Raw genomic sequence first — 18,208 nt, 5'->3', positions numbered from 1 at the left:
CTGCCCCACCACAGGGCTAAAAGCAATAGAGCCAGTTGGCCACCGACTGAAACCTCTGTAATCTTGAAGCAGATCTTCTCGGGCGTTTTGCCATAGCTGAGAGAGTCTCACCTTCAGCTGGCAGAGCAAGTTCCAGCCTCATTCTCCCCTCAATGTCACAAAGCCAGCCGACATCAGAGCTTGGATTCAAACCCAGGCCTTCCTGATTCCTCTACACCCCTTCATTCTTTTCTTTTCTCTCTCTCTCTTTTTTTTTTAAGATTTTATTTATTTATTATGCATACAGTGTTCTGCCTGCATATATGCCTGCAGGCCAGAAGAGGGCACCAGATCTCACTATAGATGGTTGTGAGCCACCATGTGGTTGCTGGGAATTGAACTCAGGACCTCTGGATGATCAGTCAGTGCTCTTAACCTCTGAGCCATCTCTCCAGCCCCCCTTCATTCTCTTCACTCACACTTTCTAAAAAGGTTAAATGCTCAGGTTGTAAACACTTGGTTCCCAGCTTAGGTGGCTCAGAGATTTTTCTCTTCATGTTATATTTTAAGATCAGGAGTCAAGAGGTCCAGAAACTATTGGCCCCCACACCAATAAGTGAAAACAGTCCATGCCCAGGCCTTAAAGTCCTTTAGATTGAATAATGAATATTACTTAATATTTTAACAGCAGTAATTAATCACTCAGCAATATACCTTGATGAGATGGCTCAAGAATTAATATTTATAGATTCCCCCCTCTAGAAACAAGGCCATTTAGTGGGAATTTTTAGAATGGATCCTTTTCCTGTAGCTTGGAGCAAGTCAAAAATCCCTGTTCAAAAGAACTTAAGCTCCAGACTACAGGAAAAGAATCCCTATTCAGTCGTGACAAGGGGACGGGAGGAGGAAGGGAGGCAGAGAACACCTCATAAACAAGAAACGTGTGACTTTTTTACATTAAAAATTTCTCTAGGGTGGTGGCACACACCTTTAGTCCCAGCACTCAGGAGACAGAGGCAAGTGGATCTCTGTGAGTTCAAGGCCAGCCTGGTCTACAGTGGGAATTCCAGTTCAGAGAATCCTGTCTTGAAAAACAAACAAAAATATCCATTTTATGTGTATTAATGTTTTGTCCCCATGCATATCTGTGTACCGCGTGTAAGCCTGGTGACATCGAGGTTGGAAGAGCACTAGGTAAGCCCTCTACCAACTGATCTACATCCCCAGCCCCAATGCATGATTTATAACTCCTTTTCTTGAAATTGTCCCTTCCTTCTTCTTTCTCTTTTTAAATTTTTTATTAGATTTTATTGATTTTATTTTTATGTGTATGCGTCTTTGCTTGTATACATGTGTGTGCACCGTGTGCCTAGTGACCACAGAGTTCAGAAGAGGGCATTGGATTCCCTAGAACTGCAGTTTACAGGCAGTTGTGAGCCACCATGTGGGTACTGGGACCTGAACCTTGGTCCTCTGTGAGGACAACAAGTGCTCTTAACTACTGAGCCATCTCTCCAGCCTCTTTCTTTCTTTTTGTTTGTTTGTCTGTTTTTTCGAGACAGGGTTTCTCTGTGTAGTTTTAGAGCCTGTCCTGGACCTCGATCTGTAGATCAGGCTGGCCTTGAACTCACAGAGATCCGCCTGGCTCTGCCTCCCGAGTGCTGGGATTAAAGGCGTGCACCGAGTGTGCCACCACTGCCCAGCCCTTTCTCTATTTATTTATTTATTACGTATACAGCATGTATGTCTGCAGGCCAGAAGAGGGCACCAGATCTCATTACAGATGGTTGTGAGCCACCATGTGGTTGCTGGGAATTGAACTTAGGACCTCTGGAAGAGCAGTCAGTGCTCTTAACCTCTGAGCCATCTCTCCAGCCCCCTTTCTCTCTTTCTTCACAGGAGCTTATAGCCCAAGCTGCCCTCGAACTTGCTCTGTGGTCAGGAACGACCTTACACTTCTTAATCCTTCTACCCTGCCTCCAGAGTGCTGGGACTACAGTTGCATACCACATATCCAGCTGGAATCAACCTCTGTACCCTTTCTTTGGAGAAAAAAGAATCACGGTGGGGAAAGGAACAATGGACACGTTGCCTGGGTAGCCCCTGATCAAGAGCTCAGAGGAAGACGATACAAGCAAGAAGACCACCTAGGAATCACCCACCCACGTGGGAGAATTACCTCCCCGAGAGGAGTGAGCTTGTGGAGGGATGTCTAGTGCCCCAGCTGCTGATGCAACGTTTGCTGGCCTTGGCTCAAGCTGGGTCCCTCAGGGATTTTGTAATGTCTCTTGCTTCTGTTGACAGTTCTGTTCCAGCTGATTGTCTGAATGGAGTCCATAATCCTTATTGGGTGCTCAGATATGCAACTGTGGCAGGGAGATAAGCAGTCTCTCAGAAGCTGACGGACAGCTGAAAGATAGTTCTGGAAGGAGCTGCCAGGCAAATTTATAAGGGAACTGACAAAGCCAGGAAAAGCACACAAACACATCCGTCAAACACGCACGAACATGCAGCAGAAATTATTTCCATCTCACTAATCGCAGCCTCAAAGAGGAAACACGCACGCCTCTGCTAGCAATCTCCTTGCAAAGGGATCCAGCAGGCCAGGTTCATTTTGGGGTCTCCTTATTTTCTGCTCTTGGGTGGGTGTGGAAGCAGAAAGGCAAGGAAATCCTAGAAAATCTTCCTGGAGCCCCACTGAATTAGCAGAACTAAGGGACAGCCTCCACCTGGGTGAAAACCCCAAGATGAAGCGGCTTTGAATGCCCCTGTCTTCCTTTGGGATGCCATCACTGTGGACATCTGAAGGATGCTGTGTGCTTCGCTGCCCCCTCGTGGGCCTCTGAGGCATTGTTGCCTTAAATTACATATTCCAGCTTGGAAATTTGTAAAAGTATTCATCCCAGCTGCAAACACCTTAGATTAAAGCCATTGGTGGCTGGCTTTTTTTTGTTGTTGTTGTTTGTTTGTTTGTTTGTTTTTCGAGACAGGGTTTCTCTGTGTAGCTTTGCGCCCTTCCTGGAACTCACTTGGTAGCCCAGGCTGGCCTCGAACTCACAGAGATCCGCCTGCCTCTGCCTCCCCAGTGCTGGGATTAAAGGCGTGAGTCACCACCACCAAGCCAATATTCTTATCTTGAAGGGCTCAAAGATTACATGATGTTCTGTTTCTTCCTTTCTTCTTCATGATTTTAGGCTGCTTCCTGGAACATAATCTCATATCCCTTTGTTGGTTTTTTTTTAATTTTTAAAAAGATTTATTTATTTTACTTTAGGTGTGTGCATGTTTTGTCTGTACGTATATATGTGCATCATGTGTATGTCTATGTCCTCAGAGGTCAGAAGAGGATGTTGGATCTCCTGGGACTGGGGTTACAAAGGGTTATGAGCCACCATGTGGGTGCTGGGAATTAAACCTGGATCCTCTGCAAGAGCAGCAAGTGTTCTAAAGTGCTGAGCCATCTCTCCAGCCCCTGGTTGTTGTTGTTGTTGAAATAATTATTAAAAGATTACATCAGAGAGCCGGGTGGTGGTGTTGCATGTCTTTAATCCCGGCACTTGGGAGGCAGAGGCAGGCAGATCTCTGAGTTTGAGGCCAGCCTGGTCTACAGAGTGAGTTCCAGCACAGCCAGGGCTACACAGAGAAACCTTGTCTCAAAAGCCAAAAAAAAAAAAAACACCGCCGGGCGGTGGTGGCGCACGCCTTTAATCCCAGCACTCGGGAGGCAGAGGCAGGCGGATCTCTGTGAGTTCGAGGCCAGCCTGGGCTACCAAGTGAGTCCCAGGAAAGGCGCAAAGCTACACAGAGAAACCCTGTCTTGAAAAAACCAAAAACAAAACAAAAAAAAAAAAAAAAAAAAAACACCAAAAATAAGACAAACAAAAAATTTACATCAGAGATCTATCTGTGTGTGTAGGGAGGTGTACATGCACCCGACTATCAGAACATTGGGGATTCTAATGAGTGAATATTAATAAGGCACTGAGTATCTAGCTGAGTGATAGAGAGAGCTTCCTGGAATGTGCAAGTCCAGGATTCTCTCACTAGCACAAGAAAATAATAGTAAGTTAAAACTAGAACTAATGTCAGGCAGTGGTGGCCCATGACATTAATCTCAGCACTGGGGAGCAGAGGCAGATGGATATCTGTGAGTTTGAAGACAGCTTGGTCTACAGAGTGAGTTCCAGGACAGCCAAGGCTACACAGAGAAATCCTGTCTCGAAAAATCAAAAAACAATAACAAACAAACCAAAAAAAAAAAAAAAAAAAAAAAAAAAAAAAAAAAAACCCTAGGGCTGAGGATGTATCTCAATTGGTAGAATGTTTGTACAGCACGTGCAAAGCTCTGGCTTCATTCTCAGCACTCCACGTAATTAACCCGATCACAGTGGCACATGGCCTGGAATTCTGTCCCTCCAGAGGAAGATGCAAGAGGATCAGTAGCCCTTCTATATACAAATGATAAAAGGGCTGAGAAAGAAATCAGAGAAACCACCCTTTACACTGGCCACAGTAATATACAATGCAAGAGGATCTAGAGTTCAGGCTGTATACTGAGTCTGAAGCCAGCCTGGATTACATGAGATACTGTGTCAAAAAATGAGCTGGATGTGCTGGCGCACGCCTTTAATCGGACCCCTCTGGAGGCACACACAGGTGGAACTCTGTGTGTTCAAGGCTAGCCTGGTCTACATATCAAATTCCAAACCAGCCAAGGCTGCATGGTGAGAACCTATGTCAAATGACAAAATTAAAGGTAGAGGGAGGGGGCCAGGCGGGAGGGCCCAGCACTCGGGAGGCAGAGCCAGGCGGATCTCTGTGAGTTCGAGGCCAGCCTGGTCTACAGAGCGAGATCCAGGACGGCACCAAAGCTACACAGAGAAAAACTGTCTTGAATACACACACACACACACACACACACACACACACACACACACACAAAGGTGGAGGGAGGGAATGGAAGGAGGTGGGAGGAGAAATTTCAGTCCTGATGTAAAAATAAATGAAATAATTTAATTAATAAAAAGACAAAATTAAAAATAAATGAATGAAGAAAGAAAGTTTAGTTGGGCGTGATGATTCTGCACTAACAGCAGACTGACCAGATTTTCTATTTCTTCTATCTGAAAATCTGTGCCTGCACAGTAATAATTCTCCATCCCTTCCCTCTTGGCCTGTGGCCAGACTCAGATGACCATAATCAGCTTCTCTTTTATGACTTCACCTTCATTGGATTCCACATCTGAGTGGGATCATGCAGTATTTGTCAGCCTGTGCCTTAATTACTATATTTGACATCATGTTCTCCTGACTCAACTGTGTACTGGAAGCTGACTCAGTTTCCCTTTCAAGAGTGAGTAAGTACTCCATTGTATAGATTCACCACAGTTCCTTCATCCAGTGAGATACACATGTTCTTTATATATATTATGCATACAGCATGTATGACTGCAGGCCAGAAGAGGGCACCAGAACTCATTATAGATGGTTGTAAGCCACCATGTGGTTGCTGGGAATTGAACTCAGGACCCCTGGAAGAACAGTCAGTGCTCTTAACCTCTGAGCCATCTCACCAGCCCAAGATACACATGTTCTGAAGGGACTCTAGCCAGACCAAGCATGGCGAACATGGCTCGGGCAGGCCTTGACCTCCCCCATCCCCTCTGCCTTGCTAAAAACTGTAAGATCACATTCCTAAAGCAAGCCACCAAGGTCCATTCCCTTATCTGGCCACTCCCTCCTCCTGAGGCTGACTACCAAAATCCAGCTATCAAAGTATTGAAGTCCAGTCATCAAAGCCCCCTTTGGCCGGGCAGTGGTGGCGCACGCCTTTAATCCCAGCACTAGGGAGGCAGAGCCAGGCGGATCTCTGTGAGTTCGAGGCCAGCCTGGGCTACCAAGTGAGTTCCAGGAAAAGCGCAAAGCTATACAGAGAAACCCTGTCTCGAAAAACCAAAAAAAAAAAAAAAAAAAAGCCCCCTTTGGCTCATCTAATTAACATGCCCAATTAAAATGAAACACCTCATCCTAATACTAGATTTCCCCTTTTGCCTTTATTGACTGCTATTTATTGATGTGCCACATCTGTCTCCTCTTTACGCAGAGGCAGTCCTTTGCCCCCACCTCCCCTGGGACAAATACCCTTCCCCCTCTCCCTTGACCCCTTCCCCTTCATCCTCTGTCTCCTGTCTTTGACTCTTATTCCCTGCCTTCTGTCCCTCTGGGGCATATAACCCCCCCTTGTGCTGAGAACTTGATCTTGGGGTGCCCTGAGCCAATACCAGTCCTTTCGTGTTCAGTCCTCATCTGGGCTATGGTCAGGAATGCTACTCTCTGTGGCTGGAGAGACGGCTCAGCGGTTAAGAGCTCAGGGTCTCAGAGGACATGGGTTCCATTCCCAGCACCCACACGGCAGCTCACTGCTGCCTGTGACTCCGGTTTCAGGGGATCCAATACCTTCACACAGACCACATGTGCAGGCAAAACATGAATGCACATGCAATGAAAATAAATAATTAAAAAAAAAAAAAAGAATGCTATCATCTACCTTAGTTTCCTGGTTCCCCCAGTCTCTCTCCTACTCTAGACTCTACACAGTGATCATTCAAAAAACACAGCAGTTTGTCTACCTTTAAATTTGTAGTCTCCCTGCCTGGCTCCCTAGGGTCCCTCACAAAAGCCCCAGAGTCATGTTCTGGGTCAGCTAGAGTGTCACTTCCCACAATTCCCTGTGGATCACAGGCTGTTTAATGCCATATGTGTCTTACCCAAGCTCTGGCTGAGTCTCTGCTAGATTAGGAACATGATGCTTGGGGTGGTTTGAACGGGAATGGCCCCCTAGGCGCACATATTTGAATACTCGCTTCCTGTTTGGTGCGATTGCTTGGGAAGGATTCTGAGGTGTGGCCTTGTTGGAGGAGGTGTGTCACGAGGGGCTGGCTTTGAGATTTTCAAAAGCCCACACCAGGCCCAGTTAGTCTGTCTGTCTGTCTGTCTGTCTGTCTGTCTGTCTGTCTGTCTGTCTGTCTCTCTCTCTCTCTCTCTCTCTCTCTCTGTGTGTGTGTGTGTGCACCTTGTGGTTGGTTGTGGATCAGATGTGAGCTCTCAGCTACTGCTCCAGCACCATGCCTGCCTGCCTGCTCCCATGCTCCCTGCCATGATGGTCATGGACTCAGTTGAAACCATAAACCCCAATAAACTCTCTCTTCTGTAAGTTGACTTGGTCATGGTATCTCTTCACAGCCATAGAAAAGTAACTAAGACAATTCTCCACTTCCTCATTTATTAAAACTAGTCATGTGACTGAGGATCTGGTCATCTCTTTCTCTGTTTTTGAGACAGGGTTTCTCTGAGTAGCCCTGGCTGTCCTATGTTCTGGAACTTGCTCCGTAGTAGATCATGCTGGCCTAAAACTCAAGAGATCCACCTGCCTCTGCCTCCCAGCACCACCTGGCTTTTCATTTCTTCTTAGCCTGCCCCTCTAGGTCCCACAGTGGCTGCCAGGCCTGGGGGGAAGTCAAAGAGCAGCTGGTGACCGGTCAGCTGGCCCACCCTCCCTCCTGCACACCCACCATCCTTGATATCAGCCCCAGCTCCTGCTCCTTTTAGCCAGCTGGGCCTTAGGTTCAGATGGCGTCCACAGCTACAGGCACAGTCATGGGCTCAGCTATGGGGCACGAAATCAGCAGCACACTGACCAGCACCTTCAGTGGGGAAGCTCTGAGCTTTCCCAGCCTGTGTGGTCCAGCAGGCTCCCACACGTCCTGCCACACATGCCCTGCAGGTGGGACCCAGCTCCTATGAGATCAAGCAGTTCTGGACTGAACACCTGGACTCTTTGACCTATCCCTGTTCGAGGGCTTCAGGGAGGACCAAGGTCTGGGCTCCCTGCCCTGATGTAGGAGTCCTAGGTTATGGCTTTTACCCCATCTAACCCCTCAGGAACAGCTGGACCACAATTAGATTGTGCCTGGGAGTGAGGAGAGGATTTCTCACCCCACAGATTAATAAGACATAAATGTTCAATTAAAGAGTTTACTTAAAAACAAGGCGCAAAGCTACACAGAGAAACCCTGCCTCGAAAACAACAACAACAACAACAACAACAACAACAAAACAACAACAACAACAACAATTCATCCATGCCTTTTGTTTGTTTTCAAGACAGGGTTTCTCTGTGTAGTTTTGGTGCCTATCCTGGATCTCGCTCTGTAGACCAGGCTGACCTTGAACTCACAGAGATCTACCTGGCTCTGCCTCCTGAGTGCTGGGATTAAAGGCGTGCCCTTAAAAAAAAAAAAAAGATTTATTATGTAGTGTTCGGTCTGCATGTATGCTGGCACACCAGAAGAAGGCACCAGATCTCATTATGGATTTTTGTAAGTCACCATGTGGTTACTGGGAATTGAACTCCGAACCTCTGAAAGGGTGGCTAGTGTTCTTAACCATGCACTGGTGGTCTTTTGCTTGTGTATATTCTGTGAGAGGGTGTTGGATCTCCTGGAACATGAGTTACAGTTGTGAGCTGCTTTGTGGGTGCTGAGAATTGAATTTAGGTCCCCTAGAAGAGCAGTCAGTGCTCTTAACCACTGAGCCATCTTTCCAGGCCCCCATTTTTTTTTTTTTTTTTTTTAATATATGACTATCTTGAGTTTAACAGTTTTCTATGAATTTGTAGTCACCAAAAAGTTGTGGATATCTTATCTGGAAACAGGGCCTATGCAAAGCGATTAGGGTTGCCATAATGTTATTAGTTGCCTCTTTTATTAATTTGTGTCTGTGCGCACATATGCCTCTATGAGCCTTTGTATACCCATGTGTGTGTCTGAGTATACACGTGTTTATGAATGTGTGTATATTTACATGTGTACACATGGGTGTAAACGACTGTGTGGTTGAAGTGTGAATACATATAAATGCACTGATGCACACAGCTATTGGTTCCCATGAGGTAGAGCAGAGCATCACTGAACTGGAAGCCCTCTTTTACCTAGGCTGGCTGACCAATGACCTCTGGGATCGCCTCGTCTCTGCCCGCTAGCTGAGGCTACAGGTACCTGCAGCCATGTACAGCTTCTTACACAGGTACCGGGGATTTGAATTCGTTTGCAGAGCAAGCGCTCTTCTCCACTGAGTGCCTTCCCAATGCTGAAGCAGCAGCTTACACATCTTTCTTCCTATTGGTATTTGAGGACCCTGATGGGCCCCTGGTGCTTTAGTGATGTACCTGTACATGCACCTGTTAGGGTGAATCTCAGTAAAAACAGAAAGCTTTTTTATGCTCATACAGGTAAGCACAGCTGTGCCATCAAGACAAATGAGTAACTTTTTTTTTTTTTTTTTTTTAAAAAAAGGATGAATGTCAGGCACACTTGGTCTTACATTTACCTAAGCAGAGTTTTCTTGCTCCTGGGAAGTGGAATTAACATTATAATTTAACTTTGGTCAGCAGACCTGGCCTAACTCATGATGGGGGACATGAGAAGGGGGAATTCACTTGTGTGAATAGTGTGTCCCAAGCTTGCAAGCAGGAAGACAAATCAAGAGGAACTTTAAGAGCCAATGGTTAAGAGCATGGGCTGCTCTTCCAAAGGTTGTAGGTTCATTCCCAGCAGTAACTCGAGTTCCAGGATTATCTATGGCACGCAGACACACACACACACAGGCAAAACACTCAAATTAAAAAAAAAAAAAAAAAAAAAAAGCAAGCCAATATAGGGCCAGCAATATGACTCTGGGTAAAAGCACTTGCTGACTTGTGTTCAGTTGTCCTCTGACTCTACAAGCCTAGTCTGGCCTACATTATACCCACATGCATTCAATAATTATCTCTCAATTTTGAAAAAAATGGAATTGCCAAGCAGTGGTGGTGCATGGCTTTAATCCTAGTGTGTTTGAGAGGCAGACAAGCAGACCTGAGTTCGAGGCCAGCCTGGCCTACAGAGAGTTCCAGGACAGCCACGGCAACACAGAAGCTGTCCCCAAAACCAAAATGACAAAGCAAAATTCCCTAATGCAACAACTAATTCTAATATAGAAACAGGCACTCTGGTACTCACTGGGCACAAAAACAGGTACATCACCTAGTGTAATCTAGGGTCCCTACTAGTTAACAATTCATTAACCCAGCAAAGAAGTAAGCCCTCACAATACAGAACCTATTACCAATACCATTTGTCATAATTCCGACAGGGGGCTGGAGAGATGCTCCCGTTGAGCACTTGTTACTCTTGCAGCATATCCATATTGGTTCACAACCATCCCAAATTCCTTTTTAGGGGGATCCCTGGGGACCAGACATGCATGTGGTGCACATTCATGCAGACAAAAACACTTAGAAAAGGATGGGCGGTGGTGGCACAAGCCTTTAATCCCAGCACTTGGGAGACAGATGTAGGTAGATCTCAGTGAGTTTGAGGACAGCCAGGGCTGCAAAGAAAACTGTCTTGAAACACCAAAATGAAACATTTAGAAACCAGTGGTGTTGGAAAGATGGCTCTTGCAGTGGGCTGGGGTCAGATTGCCAGCCATGACCTGATGGTTTACACCCTTCACAACTCCAGTTCAAAGGGATGAGGCAGTCTTCTAACCTTAGGACACCAGGAATACATGTGGTACACAAAATGCATATACTTTACCACCATGCCTGGCTCATGAGGCTTTTCATGAGCTGGATAGCATTTAGCCACTATCTAATAGCATACAAAGCACGCATGTCTTCTGCTAAGAACTGGGGTGGGATGATGAATGTATTCTGTATATTGAGACTGAAATAACACAATTTCAGGATTGGAAGATGAGCTAACAGCTAGGCAGAAATGTTTTATTTTAATGGTTTGTATCTGAAAGGAGGACTCTTGTCATCCCCACCTAATTTAGCTTTGATATGTTCAGGCAGGACGATTCTACTTTTTTTGGGTGTGTGTGTATGTTTTGTTTTGATACAGGATTTCTCTGTGTAGCCCTGGCAGTCCTGGAACTCAGATCTACCTGCCTCTGCCTTCCTGGGATTAAAGGTTTGGGCCACCACTGCCTGGCTAACTCCACTATTTTTTAATCTGTTAAGGGTGAAAGGAAATTCAACAAGAGCTGGGTGTGGTGGTGCATGCCTATGCAATCCCAGCACTCGGGAAGCAGAGGCAGGCAGATCTCTGTTGAGTTAGAGAAACCCCGCCTCAAAATAATTAACATATTTGCAACAAAGCAAGACACTAATGAATCCAAAGCCAAGAATGCTGGTCCTAGCACTTGGGAGGCAGAGCCAGGCGGATCTGAGTTCGAGGCCAGCCTGGTCTACAGAGTGAGGTCCATCAAGGAAAGGTGTAAAGCTACACAGAGAAACCCTGTCTCGAAAAACCAAAAAGAATGCTGGTCCAAAACTGTGAGGACAAGCCCACAACACACACACCACTCTCTGCACACAACCTGCAACCCCTTTGTAAGAGGTAAAACTACACCCACAGTAAAAGTTAGCCATTGCCGTGTGTGCCCAAAATCCACCACCAGGTGGGGCGGGGGTATAGACAGCAGGATCTGGGAGCTCGCTAGATGGCCAGCCTAGCACATGGGTTTCAGAACAAGCGGGAGAGCCTCTTACTGAAAGGGCCAGAGGAAGACACGGAATACCTCCAAAGTACGCACCCAACACGTGAACACACAAAAGACACAAAGAAACACATGACGTTGTTTAATTAGGTTGTTAGCAATTTAGAAAACCAGTTTGTGAGGATACATCCCGTTTGTCAGAGAGAACTGAGATCGCAGGTAGCCCTGGAGTTGAGGAACAGCTTTGATCTTTGGCAAAATCTGCGAGTCCACAGCTTTCTGATCAGTCTTTCGCTGCTCTGTAATCTCGTATTTCTACAAAGAAAAGGAAACATTTAGAACCAGCACCCCCTAGAAACAGTCCTCTTCTTTCTCAGGGACGGATAAAAGCAACTCCACCCCACCCCACCCCCGCTGGCTTGTCTACTCTAAGAGCAGCAGACCAAGGACAACTAAGGTCACCCTTGCCATCTCCAACAACCTCACCTCCTTCTCGGTGTCGAAGATCTCGCCCTCCTGGTGCCTGGGCTTGCGCAGCTGCTTCTTTTTGAAGTAAGCGTCAGTCAGGTGTTTGGGGATTTTAACCTTGCTGATGTCAACTTTTGTAGAGGTGGCGATGACAAATTTCTGGTGTGTTCGTCGCAGAGGAACTCTGTTGAGGGCAAGAGGTCCTGAGGGAAAAATTTAAATTAGATGGATCCAAGTTTGAAAAATAAGAATTAACATGGAAGACTTAAGAGAGGGAGAGGAAGGTGGATCTCGGTGAGTTTAAGGCCAGATTGGTCTACATAGTGAGATTCTGTTTCAAACAAGCAGACAAAAAAAGGTTACCTGGGGCAGAGACCAAAAAAGATGGTTTTGTGGTTAAATGCAATGGTCACTCTCAGAAGACCCTTAATTGGATTCCCAGCATCCAGAGGGTCCACAACTGCCTAATTTGGAAAATGCCATCTGCTCCAAAAACCCGTCTATCCAGGGCCTTTCTCTCACCCTGCCTTTTCAAGGGACCCAGGTGAGAAGAGGGCCATCTTTTACACAGGCTGGCTGAAATTATGGAGTATGCTTGTCTGGAACCATCCTCTCTCCTAACCGCTGTCCTTGAGATCTTCCTGTCTCTGCCTCCTGAGCACTGGGATTAAAGGTGTGCTCCACCCCACCCAGCCATCTTTCACCTGTCTAGAAACTCCCCATGCCAGTGTGTACAGCTCCAAGCATATTATGGGGCCAAAAAGTCACATTGCTATCAAAACCTGCAGCACTTAGAATCAAGTGTCCTGATCCTGTCACTTTCTCTACCTGGCACACCGTGTAGAGTACATTTGCACGTGCCATACTACACAGAGTATACCAGGTGTAGGGTAGGGTACACCTTGTACAAGTCCCCTTTCCCCTTGTACTGTGTAACTCCTAGGGATCAAACTCAGGCTCTCAAGCATTTATTCACCCACTAGGCCACAGCTTTAATTAAACCCGACTGCCATAGAAAAATAAATGAACAGTGGCTGATGAGACAGGAAGGCCTGAATTGTCCTGTCCTGCCACAAAAAACCTAAGGGTGTGTCTCAATTTCACTGCAGGAAAGCTGAGGCAGAAGGAGTGCTGAAAGTCTGAGGCCAGCTGGAGCTACATGGCAAGCCTGCCTCAAGCCAGGAACAGTGATTGGCACCCGCAATCTCAACACTTAGGAAGCAGAAGGATTGGGACAAGGCTATCCTGGGCTCCATGACACCCTGCCAAAACAAAAAATACTAAGCATTTTTTTCTTTCTTACCAGTCACAAGTAGCAAGCCGCTGGCCAGCTGCTTCAGGAAAACCACTCTCTGGAAGTCAAACAGAAAATAACATTTTGCAATTGAATCCCAACTTCTGAATTAACCAAAACACCAAGTCAGTAAAGAAAAGGTCTAAGGCAGTGGCTCTCAACCTTCCTAATTCTGTGATCCATTAACACAGTTCCTCATGTTGTGGTGACCCCCAACCATAAAACTGTTGCTACTTCGTAACTGTAACTTTGCTACTGCTCTGCCAGGTGGTGGTGACATAAGCCTTTAATCCCAGCACTCTGGAGGCAGAGCCAGGCAAATCTCTGAGTTCAAGGCCAGCCTGGTCTGCAGAGTGAGTTCCAGGACAGGCACTAAAGCTACACAGAGAAACCCTGTCTCAAAAAACAAACAAACAAACAAAAACCCACCACCTTTGCTATTGTTATGAACTATAACGTAAATATCTGACATGCAGATGATTTAAGGTGGCTTCAAAGGGATCAAGACCCACAGGTTGAGAATCACTGTTTAGACCTTCTAAAGGCAGTTTTGGGAACACACACATATAATCCAACACCCAGAAAGTAGAAGCAAGAGGATCATGGGTTCAAGCCCAGGCTGGGCTTCATGAGGCCTTCCCCAAAAAAAAATTTTTTTGGGGAAAAAAAATTACACCACCAAAAGGCAATTTCTTTTTTTTTTTTTTTTTGGTTTTTTCGAGACAGGGTTTCTCTGTGTAGCTTTGCGCCTTTCCTGGAGCTCACTTGGTAGCCCAGGCTGGCCTCGAACTCACAGAGATCCGCCTGGCTCTGCCTCCCGAGTGCTGGGATTAAAGGCGTGCGCCACCACCGCCCGGCTCAAAAGGCAATTTCTATCCACACGGTCCAGCTAATCAAGTAAGGAAGTAAATCACACACACAATTCACACAGCATCAAACACAGCATATATAAAGGTTAAACAACATCTGTAGTAGGAAAAAAAAATCAGAATGCGCTAGGCAAGCAAGGACCAGGCTCTGCTGAGTGATGAGTCTGCTTCAGAACATAAATCACAAATCCCCCCACAGACCACAGAAAATAAGCCTATGATCCAGCCCACTGTGGACACTGCTCACCTTGCCCCTGTGGCGCCCTGTGAGGATGATCAGGACGGTCCCAGGAGTGATGCTGGCCCGAAGCTTTCTCACGTGCTGACTGAAGGGCTTTTTGCCATGGCTCAGCAGCTTCCGAGGCACATCTTCGGTAGGATAATACCTGGGCTGGAGAGAGTAAAAGCACCATACTTAAAGCTGCTCAGACCAGGAGGGCCGAGTTCAGACACAGCCTCCTAAACCCTAAAAAAGCACCAGAAACGATATGAAAAGTTATCTCTGTATCTTGGATAGCCCCTCTAAGCCAAACAGAGTGTTTTTCTGTAGACCAGGCTGGCCTAGAACTCAAGAGACCCACCTGCCCCTGCCCCTCCCAAGTGCTGGGATTAAAGCCTGGCTTAAGATTCACTTTAAATTATGTTTATATGTCCTTCTGTGTCCCAGGCCAGCACCGAATAACCCTCGGAGTTACAAGTGACGGTCAACAGTCTGTGGTGGATACTGGGAACAGAATTCAGGCCCTTAACCACTAAGCCATCTCTCTAGCCCCTCAAGCTCCCCCCCCCAACAAGGTTTCTCTGTATAGCCTCTAGAATCCTGGGATTAAAGGCAGGTGCCCCCACTCCCCCGAATTCTACTAATGCACTTCTTCAGAATGCTTCAGCCAGATATGGGGAGGCAGGATAACAGGGAATTTCATGTCAGCGCAGGCTGAGACCCTTTCTTAAGCTCAATAACATCATGAAGATGAAGTATGTCAAACCTCTCCTACCTCAGCAGACTCCCAGCAGCAGAAACACAACTCACACCCATTTATCCACAAAGGAAAACAAAGGGCACAAAAGGAGACATTGGTACCAGCTTGTTAAATTAACTCTCACAATCCCGACTTGCAGTGCTGGCAACAGAGAAGCCAGGACTCTGGTGTGCTGGACCCCCAGAGCTACACCCCAGCCTGACAACTCATAGCTAAGCACACCAAACTGACACAGTCAATCTTTCGCCTGACCCTGAGAAAAGCAACACAACCTACCCAAAGTTACCTCGCAAACTTAAGAGCCTAGAATCAGCTCTTCCAGCCATCTGGCACACACACACATCTACACCTCCACACCCTTCACATTTAAACCCCACTCCCACCTCCTCCAGCTCTTACCATTTTTCGAAGCTTCACCACCCGGGTCCCGCCGTTCTTGTCACCACCAACCGGTTTTGTGACAGTAGCAAGGACCTTCTCCTTTTTCTTCTTCTTCTCAACCTGCCAAGACAAACGCCGTCAAGGAGGGCGTCGGGCAGGCACCGGTGCGCGGCGTGATGGTGGTGGGGCAGTCCCTTCCTTTTCTTACCTTGGTTTTAGCCGCTGAGTACTTTCTTTTGTACAAGGCCTTTCTGGAATACATAGCAGATCGGGAGTACCTGCCGATCCCTCGAACCAGGACAGGGTTCCGGCTGCAGTGGGGCTTCCCCTTCTTGGTCTTTTTAACCTTGGGGTCACCCTTTTTGGCGGCGGCGGCACCGGCACCAGCGGCAGGGGCATCACCGCCAGCCTTCTTGGCTGCAGCAGGTTTCTTCTCTTTTGTGTCAGGCTTTTTGCCCTTTTCACCCGCCATCTGGTGATGTTAAGATAATAATAATAAATGCATTTTCATCAACCACCCGTTAACAAGCCAAGTACCCAAACCAACCTGCCGCTTGCAACAGGTCTGCCTCCCAAACGCCACACGTGTCAACGTCTAGGACCCAATTCGCTTTTTTGCACGTAGTGGCTCATTATTTTATCCTTCCACTCCGCGAACCAGAAAAATCTAAGGCCGTCTTTGGAAGCGTCCACCCGGCCAGGAAGCCCCCCTGCTTCAATGCACCCCGCTGTCCCCATTTTACTGTGCGACCCACTTCAGGGCCAGCAGCCTACGGGCGGAGGCCAGGCCATGGTTCGGGGCCACGGGTTGCTCTAGCACGGGACACTATGACAGGCCCAGGGTCACGGGCCTGCCATAAATCCAAACCCATGCACTCGCTCGGAACTTTGGAAGACCGCCTCTCCCTGGGGTCCCCAACTCGGCCGAGATGGCAAAACCAGGGACACTCTCCGGGCGACTTCCGGGGAGGGGGCGCCGCGGAAGCAGTGTCTCGCTCCCGTCGCAAAACCCAACGTGGCCGAGGCGGGCTCTGCGGGCGAGTTCTGGAACCCCGACCCCGGCGGAGGGGACGCACCTCGCCGCACAGACCCTCTAAGACTCCCCCGGGCTACGGCGGCCGGTGAGGCCCGGCGGCCGTCTCGGGCGCTACGCTCGCTCGCTCTTCGCCCTCTTCCAACCCGCGCCGGCAGAAAGGAAGCTCCCGAGAGGCCCGGCGAGTGACCTCGACCACAGCGGGGCCAGGGCGGTGGCCCTCGGACGTCCCCCGCCTGCGGATGGGCCGAGATTGGGGTCCCGAGGACGGCTCTCGCGCAGACGCCCGCCATGCCTACCTTGCAAGATGGGAAAGAGAACTAAGGTCCCGGCTTCCGGTCTATAAGCGATGACGGGAGGTGGCCAAGATCACTTCCTTCCTGTGTGGGACATCATGGGAAATGTAGTTTTTGCCCTATACCGTGGGCACTGCAACTTACCTTAACTGGAGAATACTTTTTCCTTAAGCGGTAAGGGCAGATGAGAGGGCTCAGCGCGTAAAGGCGCTTTCTTCCAAAGCTACGATGAGATTTTGATCCTCGCGACCCATGCGGTGGAAGTCGAGAACGGGCTTTAAAAAGTTGTCCTCCGACCTCCGTGAGCGCTCACACACAAAATGGTAATTAAAAAATAAAACCTTAAATTAATAAAAAAGTGTTTGTTCCTATTAAAAGTTAGACTAAGCTAGTGTTCTTTGAAAAATAAACGACAGAGTCTATGTGACAGTTCCTTGTTTTTTCAATTACATTTTTATTCATTTCAGGTGCATGTTTATGTATGTGGGGGTAGGTGCATACCACTGCCTACAGGTGGAGGATAGAGAACACCTTGGGGGAGTCGGTGCTCTGCTTCCAACACATGAGTCCTAGGGATCCACTCAGGTCATCACACCAGCCATACAGATCACAACTCTTTTCTGCTTCACAGTGTTTAGAACATGTACACACATCAATTGCGATACTCCTGACTCAAATTCCTATTGTTTTCTATTTGTCTGGTACCTGTTGCTAGTGGTAGGAGCTTTTCACTTGGATTTCTATGTATATGTGTGCATAAGTGTGTGTGTGTGTGTGTGTGTGTGTGTGTGTGTGTGTGTGTGTGTGTGTCTGTGTCTGTGTGTGTCTGTGTTGTGCATGTGGAGGTCAGAGGACAACTTACAGGAATCAATTCTGTAGTTCCACCATGTGGGTCCCAGGGATGGGATGGAACTCAAAAAGGTTTTTTTTTTTGTTTTGTTTTGTTTTTGGCAAGCATCTTTACATGTCCTTGGCCCGTCACTGTGATTTCCTCAGCACCAAACTTCTGGCTAAGTAAGGTGACATGATTAGTGATGACATGTCCCTGAAGATACAGGGACCACAAAGAAGGGCTGTGAAAGACACGTGCCTTAGAATAGAAGCCAGTCTCTTTCTCCCCGACCCCTTTTTGGTTTTTGTTTGTTTGTTTTAAGATTTATTGCCGTGTGGTGGCGCACGCCTTTAACTCAGTAGGCAGAGCCAGGCTGATCTCTGTGTCTCTGTGAGTTCAAGGCCAGCCTGGTCTACAGAGCAAGATCCAGGACAGGCACCAAAACTACACAGATAAAGCCTGTCTCGAAAAAACAAACAAACAAACAAACAAATGAAAAGATTTATTATTCTGTTTAAACGTATGCCTGCAC

General features: G+C 47.4%; 1 protein-coding gene and 1 non-coding gene across 2 annotated transcripts; both read right to left on the bottom strand.

Annotated features, from left to right (window-relative positions):
- Positions 1-11,650: 11,650 nt before the first annotated feature.
- Rpl6 (ribosomal protein L6) lies at positions 11,651-16,885 on the bottom strand. Its single transcript, XM_006970776.4, has 7 exons — positions 16,848-16,885; positions 15,724-15,987; positions 15,534-15,635; positions 14,402-14,545; positions 13,295-13,343; positions 12,010-12,194; positions 11,651-11,838 (listed from the first exon to the last, which is right to left on the bottom strand). Exons 2-7 carry the CDS (start codon positions 15,985-15,987, stop codon positions 11,686-11,688), a joined length of 897 nt encoding a protein of 298 aa, XP_006970838.1. The 5' UTR covers positions 16,848-16,885; the 3' UTR covers positions 11,651-11,685.
- LOC121825569 (small nucleolar RNA SNORA42/SNORA80 family) lies at positions 16,256-16,389 on the bottom strand. The gene has a single exon (XR_006067893.1). It is a non-coding gene; the product is annotated as a small nucleolar RNA SNORA42/SNORA80 family (small nucleolar RNA).
- Positions 16,886-18,208: the final 1,323 nt, after the last annotated feature.

This window comes from Peromyscus maniculatus, chromosome 23 (assembly GCF_049852395.1).
Source record: "Peromyscus maniculatus bairdii isolate BWxNUB_F1_BW_parent chromosome 23, HU_Pman_BW_mat_3.1, whole genome shotgun sequence".
Classification (NCBI taxonomy): domain Eukaryota; kingdom Metazoa; phylum Chordata; class Mammalia; order Rodentia; family Cricetidae; genus Peromyscus; species Peromyscus maniculatus.
This window is presented reverse-complemented; position numbering and strand designations above follow the sequence as displayed.